The following is a 12,262-nucleotide window of genomic DNA, read 5'->3' on the forward strand; positions in this document are numbered from 1 at the left end:
AATGCAGTGCTGTTGAGCTATGTTGGATTATCTTCAGCTAGCCTAGTCAATGGAAGATGGTACTTGTACTCTAAATATGAGTGGGGAGAAATGTTTTTGGTTTATGTGTAAATGACTTTTGGAAAAAGTTATAGCTTACAGACAAACTAAGAAACATATATGGCATGTTTCATTCATCTAAATTACCTGGATAACTGCTGAAAGAGGCATGTCCTGTTTTTGTCTGTGGGTCAATTATTCTGAAGTCCCAGTGTTTATATATTCTCAAAGTGGCAGCATATGTGAACCAACTAGAATGAGCAAAGTAAATATTCTCATATCCAGGGAGGACCTGAGAAAAAGAATGAATTTGTTATCTAAAAATAACAGACAAATCACTTTTGTTTTTCTTTTATGGAATTTAACATTTTTAAAAATTCTTTTATTAATTGTTGGTTAATATTTTAATAGCCTGCATACAATTAGTAAAGTGAATTAAAACATTAATAGAATAACTGGCCTTACACAACTTTGAAGATGTTGCAAGAATTAAGGATTTAGGAGGACACAAAAAAGACTACAAGCTGGAGAAAGAGCATGTTAAAGAGACAATGGTGGCATGGCCCAAAAATTTCGGACATAACATTGAATTGGCTAGATGGCAAAATCTCTGGAGGGAAAATAGGAAATTAACATCAGCTACATCATATAAGGAAAATGTATACAAAATGTTCTACAGGTGGCATCTTCCTCCAGCAAGTCTTGCTAAAATGTTTAGAAACTTATCACCAAATGCTGGAAGTGTAAGGATTTACCAGGTACATACTACCACATGTAGTAGACATGTAATCAAGCAAGGAAATATTGGCAACGGATTTAGACATGGGTAGAGCAAATGGTGGGAGAACATATCCAATTGAAGCCAGAACTATTCCTCTAAGGAATAATGACAGAAGGTCACAGCAAAGACATAACATATTTAATAATACACGTACTGACAGCGGCAAGAATGGTCTATGCACAATATTGGAAGAATGAAAATATACCACCAGAAACAGAGATAATAAGAATAATACTGGCTTGTGGAGAACTGAATAGACTAACTCTAGAACTGAAAAATAAGGGAGAATCAGAATATTATAATACTTGGAATAAGTTTTATCAATGGTTGCAGAAGAGAAGGGAAGATCAGAACAAAAATAGTTAGGACGAATAGACCTAGATTGTGAATATTGTACTAATAATATGAATGTTAATGGTTCAGTCATATCTTTGTATGGCAGAATGATGCCAGAACGGCCACACTGTGTTTGATATTTATAGTTGTAAACAATAAATATATTTTTTTTAAAAGTGAGTTTCCCCCCCCCTGCCGTTATCCATTGGATAAGAATAAAAAAGAAAGAATGGAGGGAGGACCCCCACTGTATTCAGCAGACCTATGGAGCTGAAAGTCATGAAAACTTTTCAAGTTAGCTTTCTTAACATGCCTTGCACAGAGGAAAACAGGACACAATCACTGGTGTGCATGTGTGTTAAAACTGACAAGATGGCAGGTGCAATGATGCAAACAAAGCCCACTACTTTTGTACATGTGTGGTCTTATCTAACCTTAGGTGGAAATATGTTCAAAGGAAAAGAATAGCAGTTGAAAAAGGATGTCTACATGGTCCCTGAGGATCATACATTTTCTGTATTCTGCACAGTGGTGGATTTGTACGCTGTGCAGATGCAGATAGATAAATTCAACAAGACGTCCATAACAAAGTACGTTTATTAGTTCATCAGGTATCCTCATAACTCACATTTGTGATGAAGTCCTTCTTTAATGACCAATCCTTTGTACATCTGCCTTGTAGGTAAAAGATGGTCATCTCGTAGTGATAGAAAGCAGCTGCCATGAGTTAGAGAATTCAGGAAAAAGTGAGGAAAACTTCCCCAACCCATCGAGGGTCAAAACAGTGACCAATCAGGATTGCAGATGTGGCCATGTGACATGAACTACATTTCCCAGTATACCTTTAACTATATTTACCATGATGCATTCCCTTAAGGGGACAGCTCATAATTACTAAGTAACTACCAATTCCCATAGACTGGCTGGGACAGCACACTCCCTGTCTGGAATTGTAAATTCCACTATTAAAAGAAGAAAGAAAAATAATTAACTATAAACTAAGATAAGCAGTAGACAGTAATACTAACTGAATAGCAGATAACTATATAACTAAGATAAACCGTTAGCTATATAACTAAGAGAAACAGCTATATAACTAAGAGAAACATTAATAAAGCGTCAAACAAAGCAAAGCATGCAAAGCTTGAGGTTCAATCTTTAAGTTCGTCCTCTTGGTGCAAGTCTGCTGGTCACCTCTGGCAGCCTTTTAGGGTGTACAGGTACTCTTGGTGGCAAAGGTGAAAGTCTGGTGGTCGCTTCTGGTAGCCTTTTAGAGTTGACAGGTACTCTTGGTGCCAAAGGTAAAAGTCTGGTGGTCACCTCTGGTGGCCTTTTAGGGTTGGAACGGTACTCTTGCTTCCACGGTGTCAAAGGACATCGGGAAGCTGTTGGAAAGGGTGTTGCGGAGGCATATGCCTGTGTAGAGCATCTCAGTGGACATCTGGTAGTTGTTGGTGACCGTTTACAGTGTCCTAGCGAAAGTGATCACCGGTGGCCTTTTATTCTGAAACAACATTCTTGTTTTCGATGGTGCTAAAGGGCATCGGAAGGCTGTTGGAATGGATGGTGCTAAGGCTGCATCCAATCGACATTGGAGGTTGGGGTCTGCTTCCAATCGACATTGACAATTCCTACAATTCCCCATCCTAGTGGAGGTTTGATGGCCATTGGGCCGTCTACATGGCCACCAACTGACTCGGAGAAGAGAAAGGCCTGTGGGGCATTATTTCCCAGCAAGAGTAGGATCTCAGCCTCTGGATCTAGAGCGGGGAAGTGATGAGCCAAACGCTGTAGGTGAGGCATGCTACTTATGACCTCAGATGTTGCGATCTGATTGCGGTCGTTCGGTACCCAATCGCATTCAAATATGGGCGGCAGTGGGAACTGGGAACTTCCATCCAATGACTCTATGCAGAGTCCAGTAGCTCTCCTCCCCACCATGCTTCTTGGTCCATGCCACATTGATACAGTGAAGGGAAGTTTGTTTTGTTGCACCTCAAAGAGGTCGAAGAATGCGGGTCTGGCCAGGGTGCAGGTGCTTTGAGTGTCTATCCGCACATACATTTTCACGGCATCTTCAGGGCATCCTTCAGGGTACACTTTGGCTAAACAGATGGGAAGACACGAACGAGGGCATGGTGAGTCGGCGCACAGTGCTGTGCAATTGACATTCATCCTTGGTTTTGGTTGCGGTTTGGCAATCTGCCGAGGAGCCCTGCCTGCTTTTGTGTTACATTGAGGCTCCTTGTCCGAAGGAGGGCTATGAGATATCTGCAGTGGCAGCTCGGAATCTGGATGCAGCGCGGTCAGGTGCTGGTCACTATGGCATAAGTCGCATTGCACCTTGGCTGTGAAGTACTTGGATGAGTGTTTGGATTCGCAACACTTGTAGCAGTATTGGTACTCCCTTAACAACTCTTTTTGTTGGGTCAGTGATTTTGCTGCAAACCCAGTGCATCTGTTCAGTGAGTGACGAGTGTGGTGCATAGGGCAAAACTGTATTCTCCTTGTGTTCGGAGATCTAACTTGGGTTGTATCTGATGAGTCCTCTCCCCAACTGTGTGTGGATGAGGAGTCGTTCTTGGTTTTATGGACAACCATGAAGGGTCTTTCCCTAGTAGTGTGCATAGGGCCTGAGGGCGATACATGATTGCTGTTGTATCTTCTGTCATTAGGAAGACTAACAGCTCTGAGTCCATGGGCCCAATGTGTGTTGCACAGTCGCCTGGTGGGACACGAATTCTTCAAGAAGTGTGAAGGGTATAAAGCGGTGGCGACCCTTGGCCATGAAGGTGTCAGACAACTGTAGCACCTGCAGAAGTTTTTGAACAATTTTGTTCTGTGTATCAATGTGATCGAGACAGGTGAGTCCCTGTAAGTTGGGATCCCATTGCGCCATTCTCAGTGGACAAGTATGTTAGCGAGGTCTATGATCCAGCGAAGCTTGTTGAAAGGAATTTTAGGAAAATTGTTGAGGCTATCCAAGAGTGTTGCTTCTATGTCTTCGGAAGCGCCATAAAGTTCGTCAAGCCTTTTCCATGATAACCGTAGGGCAGTGGCCGGGTCATCTAAGTGGGATGCATAAAGTGCCCTTGGTATGTCAGCAGACTGTGGCCCTAGCCATGCTATCAAGTGTCCAATTATTTCATCAGGGTTCAGGCGTGCTGCCTGAACGGGGCACAGGAAAAGTTGCTTCCATACTAGATACTCGCCTGGCTAGATACTCGCCTGGCTTGTCAGAGAATTTGTGAACTCCGTTGGCATGCAAATTTAGCTTTCCACTCTGTACAGCCAAGTTTCTCCAGTAATCTTCAGCGTTTGCTGAGTTGGGGAGAGGTATTGACATAGAGGGTTCTTCCCCTGGATTCTTGTAGGGTGGGTTTGGGTTGTAAGTCAACGACGGGTTGTAGTCTTCCTCCCAGTACTTACGGAGGATGTCGTTCTCCCATACTGCAGACAATGGTCGAGTGTCACACTGCTGTGTAGACTGGGCGTGGTTACCTTGTGGTGCCTGGGAGCCGGACTGGTATTGAGGTTGTGGCAGGAATGCTGCTGCCTGTGGATTGAGTGTGGCAGTTGTCGTTGATGGCATGTCGACTCATTGAGAAGTTGTTGTAAGCATTGGTGGGCTAAGTTGCTTGGCCAGCAGGGCATGAGACGTTGTGGTAGGGTTGCTGGTGCTCGGAAGAGAATCTCAGACCTTAGTACGTACAACATCAGTTGGGGAAGGTTTGCTGTTGGTAGGAAGTGAATCTCGTATTTTGGGTCTTACCACGTCAGTTGCGTAACTGACATGTAGAGTCTGTGGTTGAGATTCATCCCTGTTCTCCCTTGATAGTGGAAGACTTCTAGGCGTCTGAGGTGATTGCACCTGCTCGTTTCGAAGCGAGTGATGCTCATTCACGTAGGCTTTGACCCGTATATCTGGGCTCTCTTCTCCCAACTCTTCGAGGTTGAATTGGAGGGAGGTGTCGGCCATCTTCCACAATGCTGCAGCCCATGCCATCTTTGTTGTTGCGTCACTTTGTTGTTCAGCCAACTCCAATTGGGCCTGAACTCTGGCCAAATCTGCCTGTTGGTTGGCCTGGGCTTTGGCCATTTCTGCCTGTTGGTTGGCCTGGGCTTTGGCCATTTCTGCTTGATGAGCCGCTACTGCCGCCTTCTACTGTGCTACCTCCTCTGTGGCGCGTAGCTCTGTGTCTGCTACTGCAGCTTCTACTTCAGCTTCTGCAGCCCATTCGGAGTAACTTGCTGCTTTGGAGGCCTTAGATGCGCCGCTACGATGGGAGGATACTCTGGAAGGATGGTGAGAGCCAGCAGCAAAGAATTGGCACGAGACACTGGAACCTGCCTGCGGTCTAGCCGATTTGGGATGGAGGGAGGAGGCTTTCTTAGAATGGTGGGAAGAAGCTGCTTGTGATTGAAGACCTATGTTGGAGGTGGACTTCTGCCTCGGTATTTGCTCCTCCTGTAGCGCATCAAGGAGGGCGGCCTGGAGGGAGTGTTTCTCTTCCTGGATGCAGTCTTCACATTCTTTGTTTGCCTCCTCGAAGCATTGAATGTGTTCTTGGAGTTCTGGGTCTTCCAGGTTCGACTGTATGTACTTGAGCTTACTTTCACTGTCTCTCCACCATGCGAGATGCTCCTCTAACTCCTTCTGCATTAGGAAGAAGCTCTTGAGGGGCAACTTTGTTTTGGGGGTGTCACAGATCTTGATCAGCTCCATCCATGTGTTTGCATGATGGAGAAACTGCCTTTCCCAATCCTCTCTGAAGCGTGTCACCGCAGGTGAGGTAAGCTTCCTATGCTGTCTGAGGTCGTAAGTCTTCTGAGGTATCGTGGCTTCTCCAGAGGGTTGGACATCTAAAGGCGGTTGTTGGGAACCAGGTTCCACGTTTACGACAAGGTGGGTGGAGGATTCAGGTCTTCTGGTACATCAGAGACATGTGTCATGGCTGAGGAAGTTGCCATGCTTCAAATTGGCAAAGGGAGAATTTTGGAAAATGTAGTGGTTTTCTGTGTAATTCCTTTTTTTGTACTAGGGTGCACTGCAAGAAGGTAGCAGAAAGTAGAATTGCTGCTGGATTAATACTTGAGCACGTAGGTGGCGCTACAGAGTCTGGGCGATGCTAGTACAGCACACAGTATGGCTGTTTCTGGGGTGCATTGTGAGCTTGCAACCCAAGGGGGCACTAGAGGTTGCATAGCGAAGTCTGAAGACTAGAGGGCTGAACGCAGAAATATGCCTGTTAGTGTTGCTTGCTCCACAAGGTGGCAGTAGAGGGTCTGGAAGACGCTGTTGCTACACCCATGTTAGGTTGCAGTTAATCTTGGAACCTTGAATTAAATTGATTAAATTGACCACAATAGTTGCAAAAAGGGATTGTCATTGGATAAACATGTATTGGAAAAATATGGGAAATTTCTCCTTGACCACCAGCTGGTGCTGTGGGCTGCTTTGCTTGAGTCTGGTAGGTTGCAATTAATCTTGGAACATTTGAATTAAATTGTTTAAATTGTCCACAATAATTGCAAAAAGGGATTATCATTGCAAGCACATAGTGGTAAACTCTGGGAAATTGCTCCTCGAGCACCAGAAGTTGCTGTGGGCTGCTTTAAACTTCAGAAAATCTTACAGAGCCCTGCTAAATTCCCTTTCTCTCTGTAATCCAAACAACCTGTATAACTTTAAATGGAGCAAGGCTTCCTGAGCCTCTGTGGTTGGATAGAGAAAGAGGGGGGGATTCCCCCCAGCAGCCAAGCGGGCTTTTCAAAGTTTACGTTGTACAGGGAGGAAGGGAAATCAGCATTTGTAAAGAGCTTTGAGACAAAGGGCTTCTACCTCGTGGGCAGTCCGTTTCTATGGTGATGAGGTATTTTAATTACTGACTTCCTGTGGAAGCTTTTGGTTGGAAGGGCCAGTGAGATGCAGTCCTTGTCTCAGAAGGAAGAAGGAAGGGGGGGAAAAGGAGCAAATTCTCTTCAGCTGCTGTGAATACATACAATTTCTAGCTTTTAGTCCACAAAGGGAGATAGTCCTCTTGTAACTGAAGGGATTCAGAGATAAATGGAATGCTTGGCCCTTCCCCCTGCTTGTAGATGAACTCCTCTTTAGATAACAGCGATGTAATATGAGACATAGTACGTCTTTCACTGAAGAGAGAAAGAGGGGGAATTTGCCCCTTCCTGGCTTGATGCGAAGACAATGGAATCCTGCCTCAGTAAAGGAAGAAAAAAAAAGGACCGAAGGAGGCAAATTTGATAGCCTTTGAAAGCCAGAGTGCAGGATATTTGAAAAGTCTCTTGCATAAAAGGGGAAGTGGGGGATTCTTGCCCCTCCATGCAATTCAAACAGAGGCACAGAGCTTAGCATTCTACATTCACTCCTGGCTTCAACATTACTTGCTTTATCACAAATCCAAATTAACAGTCTTTATACTGATGGGCTTCAGGATTTCAAATTAAACCATCTTTTACTTTTCTGTATTCTACACAGTGGTGCATTTGTAGGCTGTGCAGATGCAGATAGATAAACTCAACAAGACATCCATAATAAAGTACATTTATTAGTTCATCAGGTATCCTCATAACTCACATTTGTGATGAAGTTCTTCTTTAATGATCAATCCTTTGTATATCTGCCTTGTAGGTAAAAGATGGTTATCTCCTAACCCATCTTGTAGCAATAGAAAGCAGCTGCCGTGAGTTAGAGAATTCAGGCAAAAGTTAGGAAAACTGCCCCAACCCATCGAGGGTCAAAACAGTGACCAATCGGGATTACAGAAGTGGCCATGTGACATGAACTACATTTCCCAGGATACCTTTAACTACATTTACCATGATGCATTCCCTTAAGGGGACAGCTCATAATTCCTAAGTAACTATCCAATTCCCATAGACTGGCTGGGACAGCACAATACACTTTCAAAGACAGGACTTGATGTTTGCTTACATCAAAATATGTTATTGTACAGAGACTGTAATGCAGAGGTTGTATTCAGCAGGTTCTGACCAGTTCTGGAGAACTGGTAGTGGAAATTTTGAGTAGTTTGGAGAATTGGCAAATACCACCTCTGAGTGGCCCCACCCCCATCTATTCTCTGCCTCCTGAGTCCCAGCTGATTGGCTGGGTCTTCTTTTGTTGCCCTGCACAGGAGAACGGAGCTGGAAAGCAGATTAGTGGGGTGGGGAGGGAATGGGATTTTTCAGTAACCTTTCCCCAAGAGTGGGGTGGGAATGGGATTTTGCAGTAACCTTCCCCTGCCATGCCCACCAAGCCACACCTATAGAACTGGTAGTAAAACAATTTGAATCCCACCACTGCTGTAATGGTATGTAAAAATGACTTTTTAGAGGGAAGAAACACAGCCCAGGGAACCAAGCAGATAAGAGGCAGGTTAGCCTGCAGCAGGAGTGTGGGTGTGGCAAACATCTGAAACCCTCCCTAGTTTCTTGGACTGTAAAGGCAACAGGGCATCAGGGGAGAAGTGTATTTTCAGATTTGCAAGATTTGGTTGATGTAATCTTACAATAAAGAAGAATTAGTTCATCTGAACTTGCTTCCTGTCTCAAACAATCTTGCAAGGCTGTCAGAGAACCCTGGGAGCAGGCAATCTCAAAGATATCCAGATCATTAGATATATAGGGTTTTAAAATGCCAAACATAACCTTGAATTAAACTTGAAAGCCAATGAGTAACTAGTACAGCTCTTGCAGTGATGGTATTATCTGAAGAAAATAAGAAACACCCATCAAACTCAAGCCAATACATTCTGCTGTAGCTTTCAAGTAGTTTTCAAAAACAATCCCATGTAAACCGCATTACAATTATTCAGTCAAGAACTGCATCTCCTGCTCTGGGAATGTTCAGAATTGACACATACGATGGAATTATGTCACAGATTCCACCTGCAAGCCAAAATTTTAAATTCAAATGGACCCTCAATTTATGAACCTGTCCATCCAAAGGAGTGCAACCAGAATTATTTATTTACGTTTTTAAGGCCACCTATCTCATCATAATAGCTCTGGGTAGCCAACAGCAATTAAAAATAATACAACCTAAATAGCATAACAACCAGGAGAAAACTAGAAGCAAACATCAAAAACCATCATTAAAATAACCATTTTATGGCCTTTGCCATACATCTGAACCCCAAGGACTTAAAAGAAATAATAGAATCATAGAGCTGAAGGAACCCATTGCTCAGTGCAGGAATCTAGCTCCAAAACATTTGAAAAACATGTATGTTTTAATTTCTTAGGTATATTCTACTGCATGACTGCCACTTAATTCCAATCTGTTAAAAATGGATCCAAATTTTATGGATTCTCGTGCTACTTAATGTATCCCTAATTTCATGTTGGATTCACATCCTGCATTGAATTGAAAGGCCTCTGATTAAATAGAATTAGGCTACTTTTAAGCTGTTGAAAGAGATGAATCTATGTTTGTGGGTTGGTGCTAATTCAATAGGTCATAGCAGTGCTCCTGAAAACCCAGGCAATGAGAATAATGGAGAATAAGCAGGTTGTGTTGACAATGCATTAATATTTGTAGACTGCTTGGGTTCTGCTGTGATCAGTTTTATCAGTCCTTGTAATGCTAAAATAAAAGTAAAAAATTGCTACTGCTCTCACCTTGATTAAAGCTGAGCAATGACCCATATCCCATTCGTACATCTTAGAAACTTCTGACATAGAAAGAAAATCATCGTTTCTTGACTCTGGGGATAAGGCAGGAATGAGGTCAAGCATATCTCCAATTGCATTTAGGAAACTAATTTCAAATTTAGTGAGAGGCTGAAATGAAAAAAGATAACAATATACCTAAGATTCAGGTTTATCTAAATGAGTGTTACACATGACAGGCAGAAATAATCCATACCTAACCAGTCTGTCTTCAAATTGGGGATCTGAAAACCTAAAGTCCGACAGCAGTGATGTTTTAGTTCAAACATTCATATTAAAATTAAGAAATAGTAGTTCATAAAGAAATTTCATAAATTAGATCTAAAACTACTGATTTACCCAACATGCTTTATTCAGACACAACTTTACTGATTAGGATCCCATTTAGAGATAACCAGATACAGGAAAAAATAATTTTCTAAAGTGCCTGTAGGCCAGACAAGGAATAATGGATGGAAACTGAACAAGAAGAGATTCAACCTGGAAATAAGGAGAAACTTTCTGACAGTGAGAACAATCAACCAAAGGAACAGCTTGCCATCGGAAGTTGTGGGAGAGCCATCACATGAGACTTTCAAGAAGAGATTGGACTTCCATCTGCCAGAAATGGTGTAGGATCTCCAGCTTGGGCAGGGGTTGGACTAGATGACCTACAAGGTCCCTTCCAACTCTGATTATCTGTTATCTGTTAATATTTGTTCCTTGAGCCATACAAAGAATGAGCAAGGGGATTTTTTTGGTTCAGCCCCTGCAGATGTGAGGCTTCAGAGGAAAGAGTCAGAGAGTTCTTGTCAGCAGATTCTGGTAACTCAAAGTGCCCCATAGAGGTAATCCTCGAGCTCCTGAGTCTCTGCCACACAGGAGAAGGACAAACTGCCCTGTTTTGTTGCCTTAACAAGATTGCACAGTGCTGCAGAAACAGAGCCTGTTCATTACAGTCACCTGTCGCAATGGCCATTAAGTGAATATCTCACTTAACAATCCCCCATCATTGTTCTCCCCAATGCAATTGTTAAAAGAATGTGCAGGTCATTCAATGGACCACGGGGTGCCATTGGAGGCCTAGCACAGGCGGCCTGCCTGCTTTGGCCCTCTCAAGGCCTCCCCCATGCCCTCAAGATCCCGCTTACAGGCCTTTCCCCACCTTCACCAGGTTCCCCCAAGACTTAGTGAAGGTCCCCGAAGCCTTCCAGAGGACAGATGGCTTCATTGTGCGGCCATGTGACATGATTCCGGAAGCAGAGCTTTCAGAGTCTGAGAGGTTTTCAAAATCCTACATGGACTGTATTAGTGAAGCAGAGTGGGTTGTCTTGTCCCTCAGCCATACGGCATGGTTCTAGGAGCAGCTGCCATTTTTTCAGCCACCGAATTGCATTCTGATATTGCCACTACTTCTGGAATTGCACCATGCAGATGCAAGACAAACCTCTCTGTCTTGCTGCTTTCAGGTGGTTTGCACAGTGCAGCAGAAGCTTTCTGCAGCTTCCTACAGCACTGTGCAACCTTATTAAGGCAGCAAAACAGATTGGTTTGTCTCAAAGCCACCATTTTGGTGGTTGCTTCCACACAGGCAAGGGATACTGCCCTGTTTTGTTGCCTTAATAAGATTGCACAGTGTTGCAGAAAGTTTCTTCAGGGCTGTGAAAATTGTGTTAAAGCAGCAAAACAGAGTGGTTTGTCTCTCTCCCATGCGGCACAATTCTAGAATCAAGCCATGTGGCCAAGTGACAAAGTGACCCATTCCAATACTATAGAAGGTAAGTGAGGAGAGGTGTCTGGATCCTAGTGGATGGGAATCAGGCTTAAGGATAGCAGAGAGCCATTGGGAGAGGGAAATTCTTGCAGAGACCCGATGGGCAGGATGGGGGAGAAGATAGGCAGGGTGGTACTGCAGCATCCATGTAGTTGTTGTAGTAATGGCATATGAATATGGGGGCACTGCACCAGCCATAACTACAGGACTGGGTCATAAAGTAGCTTTTGGGGTTCCACCATAATTTTGAACAACTGTTAAGCCACTGAGAGTAAGTCAAGGACTACCTCTATTCCCTGATAAAGGAGTTTCCATCATAGAAGAGCCAGAGAATAGGATCATGTAAGTGATGAAGAGTGCAGCATAATATAAACTATTTCAAGATTTTTATCCTTTTTATTTTCTCTTTTTTACTTCATTTCCATAAAATCCTAACAGAAAATGCAAACTGTCAATTCATTTATAAATATTGCAAAATATAATAAATCCACCATAAAATATATATTTCCTAATCAAAATCACTGCACTATGCAGCATAGTGGAACAAATGAAACAAACTACCTATTTAAAAATTGGGTTTTTATGTACAGTATTAATAAATAATGTACAGTATTTTTATGTTTTATGTACAGTATTAATAAATAAGGTGCAGAGGGTGTGCA

General features: G+C 43.1%; 1 protein-coding gene across 2 annotated transcripts in view; it reads right to left on the reverse strand.

Annotated features, from left to right (window-relative positions):
* PLBD1 (phospholipase B domain containing 1) overlaps positions 1–12,262 on the reverse strand; it is a 45,730-nt gene that overhangs the window by 9,426 nt on the left and 24,042 nt on the right. The window contains exons 5-6 of one of the 2 annotated variants that reach the window (XM_026694631.2): positions 9,797–9,958; positions 187–331 (exon numbers count right to left, since the gene is read on the reverse strand). In XM_026694631.2, the coding sequence (XP_026550416.1) occupies positions 187–331; positions 9,797–9,958 (307 nt within the window). The remainder of the gene's footprint in view (positions 1–186; positions 332–9,796; positions 9,959–12,262) is intronic. The other variant, XM_087968222.1, reaches the window with a different exon arrangement.

Source organism: Notechis scutatus, chromosome 6 (assembly GCF_049901735.1).
Source record: "Notechis scutatus isolate UNSWTSFEM ecotype Mainland chromosome 6, rNotScu1.2, whole genome shotgun sequence".
NCBI classification, from domain to species: Eukaryota; Metazoa; Chordata; class Lepidosauria; order Squamata; family Elapidae; genus Notechis; species Notechis scutatus.